The sequence below is a fragment of the Oryzias latipes genome, chromosome 1, assembly GCF_002234675.1.
Source record: "Oryzias latipes chromosome 1, ASM223467v1".
NCBI classification, from domain to species: Eukaryota; Metazoa; Chordata; class Actinopteri; order Beloniformes; family Adrianichthyidae; genus Oryzias; species Oryzias latipes.
The window spans coordinates 9,068,404-9,089,184 of record NC_019859.2 but is presented as its reverse complement, the minus strand read 5'-3'; the positions used below and the strand labels follow the sequence as shown (position 1 = coordinate 9,089,184).

Here is a 20,781-nt window from a genome sequence, read left to right as displayed (position 1 = left end):
CTTTTACTTTATTTGTCGCCTTGATTCAGACTTAAGTCAGATGGTCCAAAACAATAATTAATTAGGTCATAAAACAAGAAACATTTTTGACAGAAGCCTTCATAGGACTACAGATACACAGAGTCAATCCTTTTCTAAGATACTGAAGTAATAATTGTAGAGTTTCTATTTAACCCTTGTGCTATTGTAGATGACCCCACCCTTGCATTGACGTGTTCTCCCTACCATGACAAAGGTGGATAAAGGTGGAAAGATTTCATGTAATCCATGGACACCAGTGAAGATCATAAATCAATGAAGAAAAAAGGTTCAGCGCACTGTCTAGTGGGTCTAGATGACCCAACTCCCAATGTTAAAGTGCCTAGGATAGCACAAGGGTTAAAATAGTTTGAAATTTCTGTTAAACTGATGTAAATAAGCCATGTTTTCTGACAAAGTGGGTGAGATAAAATGTAGACAATGTGACAAAAACACATCCTTCGAGATTATGAAAACAATGAAAAATAAATCAAACAATGCACATTAAAGCAGAAAGACAATCAAAGTTTACATTTTAAGAAAAAGCCAAACATGTATGATGATTCAGATTGAACATCAAGATACTAAAAAATCTGCGAGCGACATTTGCAATTTTCAACTGAAATGTGTTATTGTCTTTTGTTTTGAAAATCCAACCTTTATCAAATAAATGAAGTTTATTCTGCAGTCCCAACGCAAAGACATTGTGAAGAAAGTTTTTGTTTTTAGACCTGACAGTGATGCCCTCAAGTCCCAAATCTCAAGTCTCTACATATGAGACTTAAGTGGGGCTCAAGTCAGTGTCGAGTCCAAATTCTTATCCCTGAGTTTGGACTAATCAGCAACATCTGTGTTCACATTTGTTTGGGTTCTATCTGTACTCTTTGTATCTGGTTTCTTTTCTTGAGCCCTCCTGTATTTGTTTGTCCTGTCTTCTGCCGGTCAAACACATTTCAAATGCTGGATGCACAAAGTGTGGCGAGGTGTGATCACATGAACATTTTCACTCTATGGGTTCACTGAGTGGTCTCCGACCTTGACATTTGGTTAGGGCCGCCTGCGTGCCCCCGTACAGGTACAGGTACAGGTACAGGTTTCCAGTTGCCTGTTTTTCGCCCGCTGACAGGCCATTTCCACCCGTAAGGGCAGTTGTGACTAAGGCCTTAGACTTCAGCAAAAGACTCTCCATATACAGTCTCCTCTGATCCTGCATCAGCTGGTGAGACTAAAAGCAGGACAGTTTCTTACAAATCAATTAGGCTGATACATTTTTTAACAGCAAGTGCTGTTAAAAATCATGGCAAGCTTTGTAACTATAAATAATAAGGATATACAGTGAATGAAATGCTACAGTATTTTCCTAAATGGACTCTTGTGGTTGAAATTGTGTTTTTTCTGAACGCTGGCCTGCAGTCCAGCACATACTGCTCCCAGTGCACTCTCCCCACTACTGACACAGCAGTGTGATTTGTAATGTGATTAGAAGACGGGAGAGGGCTGTTAGACACGTCAGCTAGATAGACACTCTGTGAAATCACATGAGCAATGAACTGATGTAGTTCTCTGAGGTCGGACAGCCATCTCTCAGGGATCATATCCCAGCATGCATCAATATGAATTACATTGACCAGATAGTTTTAGGCTCCATTAAATGTATATGCACTTAAGAGACGGCCTTCTCTGTTTCAGGGACACAGGTTTAACCTTCAGCTCGGAGCTGATGGAGCCAAACATCTTTCTAGCATTAGGAGGAAAACCTTAACTCATCGCTTTGGAATTTCATATTTTTTGTGAACAGCAATGCAAGGCTGCTTTCCAAAAAAGCACTTTTTAGGTTTCTATTTTTTTTTTTTTTTTTAAATATCATATTAAGAGATAAAAAAGCACTTTGAAGATCAGATCCACTTAAATTCAATGAACTTTTGGTTGTTTTGTACCAATCTTTAAATGGAAACACAGATGGATGGTTGCGTGTCCAGCGCTGCATATAATGCTCAAACCCTACGTCCTACTATTTGAATTACTCAGCCAATCAAAGCATACGATCAGAATCCAACTGGGAGTAGGGAACGGACACCTGGACAGGTAGACTATGAGGGTCAGGCAGCCCTGATATGGCAGATGGGGCTGTAAAGCCAATTGTGTAATGTCATCTCAAAGGCTTCTGACCAACTTTTCTGGTTTTAGTTTAAATCTACTTGCAAAATGTTTTGAAACTCTTTTTTTAAGTGTCTCCTTTGGATTAATTCCACCCTTTAATATGTCAGAGGATAAAAAAAAAGTTATTTCTCAAATAATCTTTTAATGGTATTAAATGGGTATGTTTATGTTTTTGAAGTGTTTGGATTTAGATTTTCTATGTACTGTGCTTGTCTGCAGTCCTTCAGCAGAACCACCACAAGCATTTATGACCTTTATTATGTTTTTCATAGTTATGTATTTATTACATGTTAAATCTTGTTCTGCCATCCAACAATAACAAAAATGTCCTAAATCTAAACACAAATTGATTTGGTTTAATGAAGTGCCTCCGTTGTCTCCTACTACCAGTAAATTCTGACACTCATGCAACACATGGCGAATCAGTATGGAGGATAATAGTTGTTCATTAAAGAGAGTATTCAGTCTACTGCAGAGTCAGCTTTTCATCACTGCAGGTTAAACAGCTGCCAAATTTGGAATCAAATTGACTTTTGAAATCTTTTAGCTGCATACTGTCACAGCACGCCAGACCACAGGAGCACAGCTCTTCAGCAGCTTTAAAGCAGCTCAAGCTTTTCTCACACCACCAACAGTAAACTCGCCATGGGTGGAAGAGGAGGTGTCCATAAGCTGACCCTGACTCCAAATCCCCCAGAGAACAAAGTAAAGGCCTGTCCGTCAAACCGCTGTAGTATGCCACAGGACGCCGCTGATCAGGGAGAGGGACAGAAGGACGGGTAAAGGGGAGAGGTCACACGCCTTATCCACACCTATAATGGCACGGCAGACGGATGGTCGCAGGAATGCAGCAACAAACTCTGTGGTTGTGGGGGGAAGTGGGTTGGCTTAATGAGGATCTGTAGGTGTTACCGTTTCTGCTGAGGTCCTAAAAGCTCAGGGATAACCCTTCACACCTCTACACACACATTGGAGGTAGTGTTTCCCTCAGGCTTTCCTTCTGTTCCTTTGTTTGATCCTTTGTTTTCTCAGAGACACAGACATCAGTAAACAGCAGCAGCTCCTCACAAATGAAGAGTTACCTAAAGGGGTTTCTGGTATTAAAATGTCAAATGTGTTGATTGTAGACTCACCATAATCTTTCTTGCAGTACTTCTTCATGTTGATTTTCAGTTTGCCTTTTGATGCCTTGCAGTAAGATTCACAATCTGCAAGAAAAAAACAAAGAAATATAAAGTTAGGTGGACGTGTTGCAAGAAAATAATCAATGGATATTAATTTTCTTTAGAAATGCGATTTTTTTTCAACGTTTTTATGTATATAATACGTTGCTTGGACATTTGTATTGAACACCACAAAAAACGTTTAAAATTAGGACTCGAGTAAAAACAAAATCTAAATATATATTTAGAAAACAGATCAAAGAAAGTAGTAAAATTATTTAAACCCTTCTATCAATAAAACTAATATCTGGATAAAAAAGCATAAAAATTCTAATAAAATGCCTGCATAAAAATCTAGATTAAAGCAGCAATTCTTTTTGTTCATATTTTTAAAGTGCTATGCTAAAGCAGGACACTCTTTCGGGTTCATTTTTAAAACAATGGTGTTATGAAATGAAAAAGAAGGAAAATCTTTTATTGATTTAATGTTTGTTCTTTCTATAGTGCTTACAACTAAACTAAAATATTTATCTTTACTGTTTCTCTGCTAACTTAATTTTTTTAACTTAATATGCTTAACAATTTATGAAAATTTAAATTGGATCACAACAAAAAACAAGAAAAAAACAAAACAATTTTATTTGCATAAATATCATAAAAATATATTTTCTTTTTTCACTTTTTTTAAAAAGTATTTTACTTATTTTTTTTTTTTTTTGTATTTACTCTGTGAAGTTTCATATATAAAGTTAGCTTAGCATAAAATAACTAAGTGAACCTAAATATAAAGGTGTTTTAAGTTTAAACTCAAGTTTAAGTTTAATTTAAATAAATCCTTGTTTTTGCAGGGCAACAATTCTCTTTAAAATTTATTTTTTTTGTGGTCAGACTTTCTTGTTGCCAAATGTGGTCCAAATATTAGAATAAAAAAAGTCGCTGAGCTGCTGGAACGTTTGCATCCTCGCCGCAAGCGACGCCCCGCGTGCTTCTAAAGGCCACAAATTATCGCAGCCGTCCGTCCTCCCATTCACTGGTTGTCAGACTGTGGGAATGAGTTAGGCCCATGCAGACCACCCTATCTTTAAACCCACCCCCACCTCGGTTTAAACATCACCTCACTTGTCACCTCAGCACCCTGACCTTAGGGAAAAAAAAAAGGGATCACCTCAAGGCCCCTGCAGAGGAGCATGTCGAGCTTTCACATTTACGTGGACGGGGGTGGAGAGCGCTCCGGGATGGCGGCTATTTGAGGGATTGGAAGTTGGGGGGGGGTCAGTGCCACACAAAGGGAGGTCAGGAAGGGAAAACTGGCCATCCATGAAGCATTAGGCAGAGCACCCTTTTTGGGAAGGGGGGGGGTCCACTCTGGAGCCATGAACAAATTTCTGGCTGTGGGGTCTAAATTCACCTCACAGTTCTGTTTTGTCACAGAAATTTGGGGGCACAGTTGCATCTTACTGATTGTTTTCATCTAGGTTAAGAGTTCACTGCAAAAGAAAAAAAAATGTGGTGCTCCTGCATTTCTTTACCAACTTCAACACAAAAAGATCTGCAGATGTTGTGACTATAGTGACTATAAAATGATCCAGCAGGGATATAAAAAGAAACATGACCAAAGAGCTGCATGGAGAGTGAGTATCATGGGGTTCTTTGGGATCTGAATTTGACTGAGCATCACAAATGTGAGCTGATCTTCACTCGCCCTTTACGCTCCATTACAGAGCGGTTGCCCGGGGAACGATATGTCAGAAAACAATGCACCAGAAGAAGAGAAGGAAGATAGAGAACAGAGGTGACCGAACAATTAAAAAAATATATGAAGAAGTAAACCCTGAAACACTTCATCGTGGTTGAGGAAGTGAGTGGGGAAAGGGGGGGTTGAAGAAATGAACCAATAAAAGCAAATAAACAGAGAAGTCTATGAGCTGGACCTGATTACCATGTAAATAATGGAAGTTGGGGGCTGCGGAAAGGAAGCTTTGTTTTCTCCTAGACTCCCCCCAGTGCCATCACGATACTTCCCTTTAATAGCCTTTCATTCCCCATTAGTGTACCCCCGAGACTGAGCTCGGGCCCCGCTGAGAGCACCCCGAGATCCCTCTTTAGGGCCAGGCCGTCCCCTACAGTGAGGACAAACGTCCCCTTTGTGCCGACGCTGCAAGCGGCAGTGCTGGAAGCGCTCTTGTAATACTGAGCTGAAATGTGCTTTGCATGTTCCGAGTAGATGTAGTTACCACAGCGCTTTGTTTGCAGCCTTTCAGGGCTCTGAAGTTTGTAACCGAGAGGTGGACCTTTGCCCCCTGGTATCAAAGTACCACACGGCCCATTAAACTAATCGTCTTCACTGCTTTGAGGCAAAAAATAGAAAGGCAGAGTTTTAGCCGGAGCTTTACAGTGTGCTGAGAGGCGACAGCAGGTCCTTCAGCACAGGCGGGAACCAAGGCCCTCTTAGAAATCGCACTTTTGGCTTTATCAGTCGGGTCATGAGACACGGACTGCATCTACAGAATTTTTTCTTGCTGAAAAATGTTGGCCATTTTTGATTTTTAAAACATCCCTAAACTGCATGAAAGACACACAAAAAAAAAAAACCCACATGGCAACTTTTTAAAACTGGTATAATAGATGTCACTCACACTATTGCACTCACAATTGTAGCTGTTTTCACAACTGGAGACTTATTTGTCCTCCTTTAAAAGAATAAAAAACAAACTTTGAGCTGCATATAAAAAGATTCTAAGCTGTGTAAACATCAGATAGGCTGCAGCAAAAAACATTAATCAAAAATTCATCCCAATCGATAATAGCGATGTCGCTTTGCTTTATACTGTTTAAAACTGAATAATCTAAAAAAAAAATTAAAGGACTTCACGCTAAATGTAGATATTAATTTATTTCTTTTCGAATAAATAAAAATAATTTTTTCAAGTTTATTCACTGTTGACGGAGCTGGTCAAAAATCCACAGGTGGCCGCCACCACACTGTTCTCAACCCTCGCATAATAAATATCCCAACACCTAATTTGCACAAATTCTTGTCATTTAAAGATTAAAGATGCTTTTAAAAAGAAAAAAAAAACACGAAATATACATGGCTATTAAAAAGTATTATTTACGTCTTTATAGACAGAATTTAAAGCTGGACAGCCCCCAGGGGCCCCCAATTAGCATTTGCCCGCTTACCTGCTGATGAGCAGCACTACTTTTTATCAAAGAAAAGTAAACCAGCTCAGTGATGCAGTGCAGCATATTAGAAGGAATACTTTTGCAATTTATTTATAAAATGTAGCTTTTAAGCATTAACAATAAATAAAACATTGTATTTGTCTATAAATAACAACTTATTTTCATTTTGACAACAGCACATAGAATTTCCTTTCAAAATAAAGTACACTATATCATCATGACTTTGGGGCATCTTCATCCTTTTTTTTCCTTTTTCTATTAAAAATAAACATGTCAGCATTGGTGTAAAATCCTTTTCTTTTTTATCTATCCATGTAAACATTTAAGAACTTTGCCTCTGACCAACTATACTTTTTTGTGCAGCATAAGTTAGAATATGTGCTCAACTAACTTAACGTTTATTCAAATTGTTAGCATTTTTCTTTAACGCCAAAGAGCTGCAACAGAGATATAAAAGAGTGGCATGTGGCTCTGCAGCCTCAGGTTGCAGACCCCTGCTCTAGAATAAATGCTGATGCTCGAGCCAGACCCAAAAGAAAAATCTGTCTCAGAAAAGACCGGGTAAAACATTCCGCGCAGCCTGCAAAAGCGAACATATTTGATTCTAGCAGCCGATTCTTGAAAAGACCCAAAAACACAAACACTGACTGTGGTTACAAGGTAAAATGTTTGAACACAGCCAGAGGCGCTGCAGTGAAACAAGGAGGTGTGAAAGATGGCCCCCAGGAGGAGGGCTCTTGCTTTCAACTAGACTGATTGAGAAACAAATTGTAGCAAATAAAGCATGTAATTAGATCAGAGCACCCTGTGTGCTGCCCTGCACGGTTTTCCTCTGCTCCTCACTGGACTGCTCACATTAGAGCTGTGAGTTTGGACCCCATCCAGCAGGGGCAGAAAGAAAGGACTAAAGCCCCCCCTCCCGCCTCCTTTCTTACTGTGCTGTTGAGTAAAATCTGTCTCAGGCTGCTTCTTTTTGACCTGATTTTACATTTTTATTTTGGAGTCCGGCCTATCTGTCATTACTAGGAGGAATAAAGAGGAATCAGTTAAAGCAACCCAGCCCACACGCCCCCCCTAAAAATGTGTTTGTGGTTCTGTGTCTGCATTTCTTTCAGTATTTTTTTTTTCCTTTTCTCAAACTTTTGCACAACTTAATATCCTTCTAAGATCCCGTGCCAAAGTGCAGTGCAGAAAAAAACAGCAGAGAGTGTGCGAGGCAAGACTCATGTTCAAAAAATCCAAGGAGGGGTCCGCCGCAGATTCTGATCACTTCCAGCCTCAGATGTGTCACGCACACATACATGGAGTGCGTCGTCGTCACTCCCGGCTCTCCCACTCCTCATCATCCTGAGCTGCTCTCACCCGAGCGGCCGCTGCAGGTTGCAGCGCTTAATCTCCTAAACATTTCGTTGCCATGTGGACGTCTCTGTCGTGACCTGTGGGAGTGGCAACTCACACCATCCATGACCTGCCAGTACAATGTGTGTTTTGTCTGGGCCACACCATCGGCGCTATTCTCCACGCATTCCAGCCCTCCGTGTGGTCGACGAGGGAGAGGGGGGGGGGGGGGGACCCCTCCTGCAGGAGACAAATTAATATCCACTCCTTTTACCCCCTTCTCTGCTCCCTTCTTATAGTAACGCAGCACCTGCCGCTCTCTGAGTCCATCATTTTTCCACATTTATGTCCTCTTAAAACCCGTGCGTGATCTGCTAAACTGCTTCATCCATCCTTCCACCTCCTCCTTTTCTCTTCTTTCACATCAGAATACCAAATGACCTCTTTTCACCTGAAGCTTTTGGCAATCCTTTTGACGATTCATTACCATGATGGATTATTTTCTTTGCTCATGGAGCTAAAATGAATGTGAACAAAGGTTAATAACAGTATTTAACATTTAATTTTTGACCAAAAAAAAAGGTTCAAACCCACGCTTACACACATCTGGTCGCAATCACAGACTAGGTGATATCATAGCTGCTGGAGTTGCACGTCGAGTGCAAGTGTTTGTGTATCTAAAAAAAGATCTGTGGGCTTCATTTGGATCATCAGGGCACTGAGGCTGAGAGTGTCTGCCCTTATAGATATTAAAAAATACCTGATTGTGCTAAGAGAATACATGGATCTTGTAAAGGATGTAAAAAGTTTAGGAGGAGTTTAGGCTCTTCTGCTGAACCAGCTGCCACCAAAAGAGCTGCAAGGAGGTGATTGGAAGAGAATTTCAGACATTAAGATGACATCACCTTTTAAAAAATGTGTAGTTTTCCGATTACCTCCATCCATGAGATACAAGCCGTGAAAAAAATGTCTCTACGCTCCAGAAGTAGACGGAGCCCTGACTAAGGGGTGGGGGGCTGCGAAAGAAAACCCCAAATATTCCAGCGCCTCACCACCCACAGTGTTATTCGAAAACAAAGCGTGAAACAGAGGGAGACGAAGGAGGTGGAAAAGAGTGAAAAGAGACTTGAAAAGAGAAGAAATGAAAGAGGTGGAGGAGGGTCGGGGGTGCCGGCGCTATATCCCGCCTGTGCTGAGGCTGTGCAGGGACCACGCGGGGCCAACAACAGCTGCAGCAGCCTTCACGCACACACGCACGTTTGGGCCTCCTGCGACTTCATGGGGGAGACAGGAGAAACACAGTTGGAGCCAGATGACTCAACTTTTTCCACCATGAGAAGAAAAAAAATGACCAGACTTGTGCAGGGAATTTCTACAGATTAAAACTAATCTTTGCTCATAAATAGTTTTTTTTTTCTTTTCTTGGAATATGCACCAAGAAGAGGGTTGTTAATTATTTTCAATGCAAAACAGACTTACTCTAAAATTGAAAGAACCCGATTTCTTCTTGGTAATATTCTTGACGTCACCTACTAGCTGCTTTTTTTTCGTCTCAATCCCATCACCATTTTTTCTATTTTATGTGTTCCCAGTGGTCTTTTAGTTATGATGATACCGTTTTTAGGCAACATCAATAAAGCTGTGTTGTTTTTTTTAGGACATAGTTTTTGCAGTGCAGCAGGAGTACATTTATACAGACGGATACTTCCCGTCATCCGTCTGTTTACATGCTCTCCCGCTACCTAACAGCTCCTCACAACCCCAGCCTAACATCACAGGTGATTAAAAATGGAGAGAAAATATTAAATCTATTTAGCCATACAGTTGTCAGCTCAGAAAATGAAAACGTACATTGATCTATTTTTATCTGCAAGTGGATGCATCAGAATGGAGCGGAGCAGGGAGCGAATTTTCTACGTCAAAAATACTCTTTTTTTTTTTCAACTGCTTTTTTTGTTGTGGCTGGTTCTGATGCACGGCGATTTGTAAAGAAAAATACTTAAAAAATGCAATTTTAACCTTAATTTTCTTTATATATATATTTATATATGTCCTTCATCATGAGAAAAATGCTACAAGAACATATGAGGAACACCAAAAAAGCAATTTTCAATGGAGTGGGCTTTTAAAAGGTTTAAAACAAACAATGTTCAAAATCTGATCTAATAAACTTTTTTATCAGAGTGGCTGCACTTGACAAAGGAAAGCACCTATCTTATAATAAACTTAAAAAAAAATTAAAACACTCTTTTAATCATTATTTATTCATTTTGCACACTGTTATTTCTGTCAAGTTTTTTTTATCTTCTTTTATCTATCTATCTATCTATCTATCTATCTATCTATCTATCTATCTATCTATCTATCTATCTATCTATCTATCTATCTATCTATCTATCTATCTATCTATCTATCTATCTATCTATCTATCTATCTATCTATCTATCTATCTATCTATCTATCTATCTATCTATCTATCTATCTATCTCTCTCTCTCTCTCTCTCTCTCTCTCTCTCTCTCTCTCTCTCTCTCTCTCTATCTATCTATCTATCTATCTCTCTCTCTCTCTCTCTTTCTCTCTCTCTGTCTGTCTATCTTAACAAATGCAGAATCACGAGCTGAATAATAAGATCAACCGCATTAGTCCTTTGCTGCGATAGAGAAGGATGACTGGAAAATACACTCTGAAGAGATGAATCATGACTGCATGAAGTAAACCTCCTGCCTGCAGTTCCAGCAGGATACCAACACCCCGCTGTGCCGCAGTTAGGCTAATTAATTGTGAAAGTGTGAGGGATTAAAAGAGGCCCATCCCAGAGCTGCTGCTAATGGATTTAATATTCATGAAACCCTAATAAGGAGCGCAGAGGCATGTGGGATCCAATTTATCCTGTAGTCTGTTTTCAACTCGGGTGGAAAAATACTGAAGCTGAAGTAAAGTGGTGAAAAAAATCCCATTTCCATTTATTGAATATTTCCACAGCATCCGTCACTTTTTTCCCCCTCCAAACCACAGATGAACTTACTGTATTTGGGTCTGAAGAGGTTTAAGATTCGAGATCTGAAGCTGTACTCACCAGAAGCTTCCTCTGTGCTGCTCGCTGGAGTCGTTGGAGGGGAAACTGGAATCTCTACTCCAAGAGAAACATGAAAAACAATGACAAATTATTCAACCCTTTTGTTTTCTACAGTAAGAATTCCACAGTTAATAACCAAGAATCCAATCAGTTATAAAATAAAACTGCTTTTTTATTACTATGTGAATCACTTTTCACAGGCCAAGGTTTTAGTGTTTTGAAGAAAAAAAATACTGAAATCTATGAGCTCACTTATGTACGGAGCCCCTAAAGTGCTGTTATTTTTAATTAAGTGGTTGTCTGTCTCCTGCAAGACTGACTGAAAAAAAAACATTTTTATCACTATAAATACTACCTCCTAACATATATGTCAGGATTTGAGTTGATAATCCTGTCTTACATATATTTACATATATTTTAACTTGACAGACCTCCCAGAATTCAGCTGATGGTCTACTAACTAAATCCCTGGCCTAATTTGATCATTGGGATCCATCTGTGTGGACTGCTCAGCTACCTTACATTTACAGAAGTTCTCATGAATATGTTTTCATTCATTTGAATATTTTTACCAATTGTTTTTTGTAACCATTCTATGTTTTGTTCAATATAAAGCCCTAGCAAATATTTAACATAAACATTATTTTTTTATTTTACTATTTAGATCTGTTCACCATAGAAATCGTCCTTGTCCACAAGGACAAAAAAGCTCCGCTTGAGTCACATGACTCAACTTTAAATTGTTAAAACGACAAATTTAAAATTGTAAAATAAATTCTGATAACATGAATTCACATCATGCTTGTTTTTCTCAAGTTTATGCTATGAGGCCAACTTCTGTGTCTTGAACACCTCCTCCTATGTTGATTCATTTTCTTAGCTAAGCTCAGCTGTTTTCCTTTATTTTATCTCTCTGCCAAGCAGCATGAACTACATTGTGTCGCATAAACAGAATTTCAATTTTTCTAACTTTCTTCCTGTTGAATGCTGCTAGACTGCATGTTGTCCCTTATGTTCTATATGTTCTTGGCCTAAATGATATTTATGGCATCCCTAAGGGTCATTATTTTGTGACCTTTCTGAGTGCCAGAACGACAGCTGGAAAAAGTACGTTTTTTTTTCACAGTTTATCCGTTTGGTCTGCCTTTGTGTCCCGCTGCTGTGGTGACAGCAGTGTAACATCCCTCCCCTCCCTCCATCTCTGCTGGACTTTAACTGAACAAGAAGTAGCTGATACGAACAGAGACCATGCATGGAGATGGGTGGGTGGGGTGTGTGTGTGTGGGGGGGGGGGGGGTCGTATATCATCAAAGGAGCAAGTTGGTGACAGAAGATACAACACACTCTATTCCTGCTTGTTGTGTTTTGTGGAGCTCATTGGACAGTAAAACATGACAGCGAGATCCTGCACCACATGAATGCATGCACAGACAGCGAACACAGTGAGGGAAAAGGTGTGTAACAGTGATGTATTTGTGTGGTAGGGGAGGAAAAAAAATTATGAATCAAGTCTTTTGATTGGGTATCAGATGTTCACAGCTGGGAGGAAGGAAACAAGCCTCCATGTTTCACTACTGAGCGCTGCTGTATGAAAATCTGACGAAGGATTTTTATACCCCGATGCTTCATTTTTATTGACCATTTACTGACAGAAAACAATTGCTGGAAAATAACAACGGCGGAAGACCAAAGGTGCTGATGCTGTTGTTGATCCACCGCCAGGACTTCATAGAAATAAAGAGCCTGGACCTCATTATTGCCTCGTGTAGATTTATGGCTGACATCACTGGAAAGGGCGCACAAACTCAAATGTTATATAACTCTCATAAAGAAACTCGACAATCTGTGAGACCCTGAAAGAAGGGTGTGAATGATTAGAGGCAATCGTTTTAATGTGGTGGTGCATTTTCTACACCTCAGCGTCGAGTCCCAAAAATCACTAAATCGTTTTTGTGTTGACCACAAAATTTAATAATGCGCAGATTTATTTCTAATCAGAAAAAAACATTCTTAGAGTAACTTTACATGAGGAGAGCTTTGCCTAAAATATGTTGCTTTAAAGCTTGGTTTTCTGCTTTAAGTAGTAGAAAATTGAAATAACTGATTTTTATTTTTACTGCTATATTATAAAAGAACAGCAGATTGGGAGGAACGGTGCCGGAATCTGCAGAACAGCTGCCCAAACTTGTTTTCTCTTTTTCAATCCAAATCTTCAGTGCTGATTGGCTACATCAGGTGATTCAAAATTATGATTGACTGGACCCACCTGGTCCAGCAGGAAGTACAGAGCAAGCAGGAAGGAAAATCTAAAGGAGCCAAACTTGGACAGCCCTGCTTTAAAAGGCCTTGGAAATTTTACATTTAGGAATATTCACAGTAAGTGCTTCATGTTAAAAAAAAGAGGGTGTTCTTTTGTGCATGTATGCATGATTGCAGATTGGTACACAGGGCTGGTTCCACGTACTTATGCAGGGGGCAATGGGCGAGCGGCTCTGCTGGTACCCTTTAGCACAGCGGTTGCACGTGATACCAGTGACGCCATCTTTACAGGGACATTGTCCTGTGGTTTGGTTACAGGTTTTGCCAGCAGCACCCACGGGATGGCAATCACATGCTGTGAGGAAACAGAGGAAGAAAGAGAGGCACAGTGAGTGGTCTCCCACACACACACACACACACACACACACACACATAGGAGGGAGATAAAAATACTATCTAAAGAGAGTGCAGGTGGTAGCGGTGTGGTAACAATAACAGGGTGGTGAGAGGCAGGTGGAGGCGTGCACAGAGGGACAAGACTCACTCGGGTACAAAAACACAATGCTTCCCTCAAAAGGCCACACTTCCTGCAGGTCGACAGGCCTTTTTTGTTCCCCTTGCTGCTTCAGTGCCAACGTTGAAGCACAAATGAAATTGTCATGTATGCTAATATTTGAGCTGCCTGCAGCTGGCATGGGTAAAGTCAGGAGAACGGCTTTTGCATGTTTACCAAACGATGAAATAATGGAGGATAATCCTAATAGCCTGTTTCTGATTAATGTCGGGGCTTTGAACGTGTGCCCAAAATGTCTTTCACACTTCCTCCCAAACTGGGAGGTCTATCAAACACACATGCTGGAGGAATGTAATCATTTTTCAATTGCTCACCCCAAATCCAAACGTTTAATTTATTTCACAGCCAAACCTGTCGGGTTAGAAATCACTGTTAAAAAAAAAAAAAAGACTGGCTGTCTGAGAGTCCCTTCTTCCCAAATATTTTGGAACATAAATAACTTTCAGCCTCAATGTGATCCAGACCAGAACAGATCTTTGAATCAATCACAATTTGCACCTACAAAGCCAAACATGTGAGTCTCCATACTCTTACCACTCCAACACCCAGAGTTTCACCTTTTTGTTGAAGTTTTTTCTTTTGGGGGGGAAAATCTGACTTAACTTTTAATGGTAATGTGAACTCTGGGATTTTCCTCTGCATCGTGTCACCTGTCACTCCCAAAAACGTTAAACGTTCAGCTCATGTACTTTGAGGTTTGTGGGGAGTTTCAGTGGTTTGGATTTATTCTTGAACTAGACTGCTCAGACTGCAAACCAAAGAACCATTTATTACAATTTGTTCCCATGGTAACAAAACCAACTTTTAATAGACATAAAAAGAAACCTTTACACACATTTTTAGCCTATATATTTTTTAAAGCCATTAAAAAAAGTTGTCGATCCATGTTATGAGAGCTGAACGAATGTGACATATCATGTAAATGTATCGTTCTTGACCTTTACTCAGACGTTTATCCAGAAGCTACGTTCACACCGCCCTCTGCAGCGTGTGTTCAAGTGGCCACGTTTAATGAAAAGTCTATGTAAACGTGCGTAAATGCACATTTCGGACTTCCGGGTTCAAAACTCAGTTTATGCATGGCACACAAGTTTCCACAACTTTTTTTGGGCTCTACATAGAAAACGCACAGCCATTGAATGCACGTCGAAAATTAAAGCAGGTCAAACTTTTACCAATCAAGCGTCCTTTTTAATTTACAAAAGTGCCAACTCTTTGAAAATTTATCATAGAGGAGAAATTTGTAAATGGGGTTTGAGCCCGGTCTGAACTTTATGACACAAAGTCTTTAACTGTATTTTACAAATAGATATGTGAAAGAAAAAGCCTGGAGAAAGATTTGCACCACTTCGACATTTTGCACCAAGCCTTTTTCCAACTGTAGGTGCTAGATGTGCGCTAGTATACAGTAATAAAAGAAAGGAAGAAGTCCCTCCCTGCTTGTCCAGTATGAACACCATGGGCTAAATGCGCATAAAACCTGTATTTAGCAGGCTCTTGAATGTGCATCACATGCCCGGTGTGTCCATAGCTTAAGGAAACTAAACATTTCTTTGAACAGACTGAAGTACAGAGTGCGAAAATTGCTGTTAATGTAACCCGTGTCGTTTTTTAGAACATAGTTACGGCACAGCAGATGTAGTTCAACAGAAATTTGCCTCTGAGTTGTGGGCAGGATCGTTGGAATCTGGCATCCCCACCCCCCCTTCAATTCAATTCAATTTTATTTGCATAGCCCAAATTCACAACAACAGTCGTCTCGATGGGCTTCGTATTGGTAATTGAAAAAGTGAAACATAAACTTCAAAAGGATCATGAATACATAGAGTTCAATAGGAAAATACTAAATTGAACTAATAAACTGACTAAGGTAAACTGGCATCCCTGCCCTTAGACCCCCCCCTTCCCTTCACTGTTGCAGAGCGGAGCAGGGAGCTTGTGGGCGTATGTCACAAATAACCTCTTTTACATTTTTTTTGTTTCATTTGCTCCTGTTTCACAAATATTTGAAAAGAGAAATACTCAGAAATGCAATTTTTAGCTTAATTTTTTAAATGCATGTCCTCCCTCATCAGAACATGTTAAAAACACAAAAAAAAACCTGATTTTCATCAGAGTGGGTCTTTAACACTGTATATTTTCCCGTTAAAGTTTTGTTGAACCAAGCTGCTGCCTCTTTATCAAACGGCTTCTTTTATCTATATTGCCTGTTGCCTGTTTCCTGTGTCTTGGCTTCTGTTGCTAATCTTATCAGTCCTTCGCTACACGTGTGCGGGTGCTTGTTCGGCCCTCTTATCAGAGTCAAAGCCCCCTTAAGAGCCTTTGAGTACCGACATCAGAGACATCCGTCACTGCCTCCATCAGGTTCAAATAAACAGATGCTGTGATTAGGCCGACTAAACCGTGTGGAGGCCGGTCGGACACGTCTTCGGGTCTGTGAATCAAGGAGGATGTCGGAGGAGTTCAAGATTTTTAGAGGTGAGGGTGTGTTTTTAAGAGGTCTGCCAGTAAATCAAGCTGCAGAGCACATGGTTCGCAGGTGGGAAACAGCCAGTCTCCTTCTACTCTCTGACTTGAAAGAAACTCCACGTCCTCTTGGATGACGAATTGCTCGACTCGCTGGCTGAACGATATGTAGGACGAAAAAAGATGTAAATAAAAATAAACAAAAACATATTGCAGGGAGAGAGATAAAATTACAGTTAAGCAATTTTTGCTGATAAATAAATGAATACATGTCCACATTGTATTTTCTTCTAAGTATTGTGTTATTGTTTAGTTATTATACATTTATTTATTCATACAATTTATGCATTTATTTACTGAAACAGTACCATATTTTATTTCCATATTTCCACATTTGCTTTGCTTTACTATATCATTCTGTTCATTTCCACAATTTTATGCATTTATTTGAACAGTACCCTGTCCTGTATGTAAATTAGGTGGCTGGTGCTGTGGTGCTGAGGGCCTCTTCCACACATTGCCAGTGTGTATGAACTCTGCTTGCCTTCAGTGACTTATATTGATTTTACAATCAACAATGCATGTTGTTTTATCTAAAATGTATATTAAACCAGAAAAATTCACATAAACATACTCTAAATCACATATGTCAAACTCAAGGCCCGGGGGCCAAATGTGGCCCTCCATGTAATTTTATGTGGCCCCCGAGAGCATAAAAGTTTTTGATTTCTTAAAATAAAAAATAAAAATTGGTGTGTATTTATATATATATATATATATATATATATATATATATATATATATATATATATATATATATATATATATATATATATATATATATATATATATATATATATATATATATATATATATATATATATATATATATATATATATATATATATATATATATATATATATATAGGGGGAATCTGCCTTGAAATATCAGATTGGGCAACTAAACATTAGGACTTAAACACTGTCCATATAACCTAACCTGACAGAATCAAATTTAAAAGGATTTATGATAGAGTAACAAGCAAACATATGTTTTCTATGCAACTGTAATTGTCACTTTCAAAAGTTATAATAAATAAATAAATTAGTTGTTTAACATTAAGGAGTAGTTACATGTATGTTTCATTACATTTAGTTACATGTATAAGTTATATCCGGCCCTTTGAGGACAGCTGCTATACTGATGTGGCCCTCGGTGGAAATGAGTTTGACACCCCTGCTCTAAATCCACAGATTTGAGATTCAGACTATGGATATGAACAAATTTGACCTCATGATAAAGAGCTACAAGCTAAGTTTTGTGAAAGCAATCTGTCTGTACAGCCTTTTTTCTATGGCTTTGTCCTGCAGTTGGCAGAGACAATAATCGAATGCAAAGTGCTTCAGTGCGAAAGAGCTCTAGTATCTACTGCTTGCCAAGCAAAGTAAAAACTTGAATCATCTCACAAATTGTAGGAAATTTTAGGTGGATGCTGTTTAATGGGAAGTTTGCAGCTCTGGCCTTTATACATTTATTTAGATATTTCATAAAAAAATAAAAAAAAGGATGTGACATTTATTTATTGCACCTTTCATTATTTTTTTCCTGATGTCGTTTTTCATCCTCCACAAGTCGCCGCACCTGTTGAAGAAAAAGTCTGACCCACTCCAGAGGTGTGAGTCTCAAGTGTGTGACCACTTAAAGCGTTAAGTGCTTGGCTACATGGCTACTCCAGATGGCTTTGAGAGATACGACCACGTGAGAGAAAGAGGCCCGTCCTGTCACAGCCCCTCTAGCAAAGAAAAACTGAAGAACACTTACGATAAAAAGCTGCTGTTCGTCAGCAGCTGGACGTTTTCATGCCATAAATCAGCATCTGAAGGATTAGGCTTGTGTAACTGTAATTATAAACATTCTTGCTGGCAGAAGAATGTTTCAAATGGAAGGGTAATGGGGAGGAGATGGAGAGGAGGACTTTTCCAGAGTTGGGTCTGAAATTGCACAATGAGAGAATTTCAAATTCTGCCTATAGTTTACCCTAAAGTTGTTTGAAGTCTGAACTCTAATCCCCCATGTGGTTTGTGCCAGGAGGAATAATTTGTTGTACTTGGAGAACAGCCAGTCTACCCTAGACCCTGCCTGTGTTGTGTTAATTAGATTTCTGCTCCTCCTACAGTATCTTTAGAGCACTCTAAATGACATGTTCACTGCTTAGAGAACGAGTCTTTGGTTCGCGTGCTTTTCTAGGTTTTATTTATAAAATAAATGCTTGCGCAAAGCTTGTTTGGCCCCTGAGGCAAAGACAAGAACCTTTTTCTGTTGGTGATGTTTAGAGTGCATAACACTTCGCAAAACATTTCCTTCTAAATAAAAGCATGCTCCTATCAGAACATTAAAAATGAAAACAAAAAAAGTATAGTCGCAAAAAGAGAGTTTTCCAAACCCAAAGTTTGAAAAACATGTTTTGCATGACTATAAGAAAAAAAAAAAAGTTGCTGTCAATTAAAGACATATGCCGAGGAGAGGGGATGGAGGCTTTTACTATGTTATTCTGATTGAAACAGACCATTCCTCAATCAACCCAGAAAAATATGATCCTCATCAACCGACTAATTGATCTAATTATACTGCCGTTTCTGTTTGCGTTTGAAAGCTGTTGAATCCAGTCCATCAGTCACAGAATCGACGCCAATCTGCTACAAGTAGATGTTGTTGGCTTTATATTGTCCTCCAAGGACGATTAATTAACAGACAGGCTTGTTTGCCAAAATTCTGCTTCGCAAACCCAGAAAGTCTCAAGAGGGTAAAAAAAAACAAAAAACTGTATCTCTGACTTGTGAAATCAAGATAACCAGAATTCCTAAAATCACTTTCAGTGTGACAAACAGCTAAGCTTATCATTTTTTTTTTTTTTTTTTTTTTTTTTTTTTTTTAACTTGTCCTGTCCAACAGCTAGGCAGACAGATGAGAGCTGAGGGCCTCTTGGGTTGGACATATTTTACTTTAACAAGAGGGGTTATTAATCTTCAGACAAACCAAAGGTATGTCTGAATAAACCCCTTTTGTAATTGAGGCCAAACTTTATTAATTTCAAACATGTCTGAAAATCTTTGGTGTTGGACCGGACGGAAAAGGAAAGAGGGGAAGAAGAAAGAGGGACGTTAGAGAGAGGGGGGGTAGGGGGTGATAATAGGAGGGGAAGGGGGATAAGACCATGAAGCAGCATAAAGCAACAAGTTTACTGGTTGTTAATCATTATGGTAAGGTTCAAATGTAAAAAAAAAACAAAAAAAAAGGGCGGAGCCTGTCCACACACACACTCAAATGTTATAAACACACTTGTTAGTTGCAAAAATGTCCACCTGTCGACATGTACACAAAACAGATAGTGTTCACACGCATACTTATGCCTTAAAACCAACTAGTGTGAAATATTTCAGTCATTCAGTCTGTTGAGCTGACACCTGTGCTCAGGTGAGTGTTTATGTTCTTCTAAAATGGATGGTGGAACGTGAAAAGAAGGAGGGAGAGTGCCCAGCCATCCCCACCCCAAGACCCCCACCGCACCAGCAGCGGCAGCCGGACTCCCCCCAACACCACACGGGAACCGGCAGGGAACAACCGCCGCCCGGGCGACCAAGCCCGCCACCCAGGCCAGGGCCAGCAGGGCCGCCGCAAGGCCCCCAGAGCCAGAGAGCAGGGAGGCACGGAGGGAAAGAGGGCGCCGCCCCAGCCCAACCAGGAGAGCAGCCCCCCCGCCGCGCCGGGAGAACCCAACGCAGGGCCCCACCGGAGAAGGACGCCCACAGCCCCAGACGAGCACCCCACCACCACCCAGGAGTTCCGGGCATCCCCCCGCCCCAACCCCAGGTACGGGCCAGGACCCCCCAAGGGAGACCCACTCCGCACTCCAGGCAGCCATCCGCCCGGCCAACGGTTGGTCCAGGGAGGAGCGAGGCAGGGGCCCGCCGCCCCCGCCCAGGAGGGGGGAACCCCGGGGAAAAAAGAGGGCCCACAAGGGGTGTTGTAAATATGGCCCGACCAGGCTCGGCCACAGTTGGAAATTTGGCGGGGCCCAGCACTCAGGAGCAAGGACCAGAACCCACCCCCCAGGGACACGAACACCCCCGGCTCAGATGTAATGTGAACCCCCCCACCGCGCGGAGAGAGCACCGCCGGGCCCAGGAAGCCAGCACCCCGGGGACACAGCCGCCGTTGCAAAGGGGCCCGTACCCCCCACCAGGGAAGAGGCAGGGGACAGATGGTCCTAGGTCCCACCTTCCTTGCAAAATGTGTGTGCGTGTATGTGTGTTTGAGAGAGTGTGTGTGTGCATGTGTGTGTGTTTATGTTGGGATTTATAAGCTTATCATTGAAGACAGAAGTATCAGTTAAGTTATAAGAGGCACTCCTAGTGTGCAACACTAGGACAGCCTGATGGAATAGATTTGATTTTGGTTAAACTTGGTTTCATACTGGACTGTCAAGAGCTGACCAAACCATCTAATAATGTCTTGCATCTTATAATCTAGAGCAGGAC

General features: G+C 40.4%; 1 protein-coding gene across 2 annotated transcripts in view; it reads right to left on the bottom strand.

Moving 5' to 3' along the window:
- LOC101155405 (netrin-1) overlaps nt 1–20,781 on the bottom strand; it is a 69,657-nt gene that overhangs the window by 2,155 nt on the left and 46,721 nt on the right. Inside the window, exons 4-6 of one of the 2 annotated variants that reach the window (XM_004065783.4) lie at nt 13,408–13,557; nt 10,944–10,997; nt 3,312–3,386 (exon numbers count right to left, since the gene is read on the bottom strand). In XM_004065783.4, coding sequence (XP_004065831.2) covers nt 3,312–3,386; nt 10,944–10,997; nt 13,408–13,557 — 279 coding nt within the window. The remainder of the gene's footprint in view (nt 1–3,311; nt 3,387–10,943; nt 10,998–13,407; nt 13,558–20,781) is intronic. The other variant, XM_020699728.2, reaches the window with a different exon arrangement.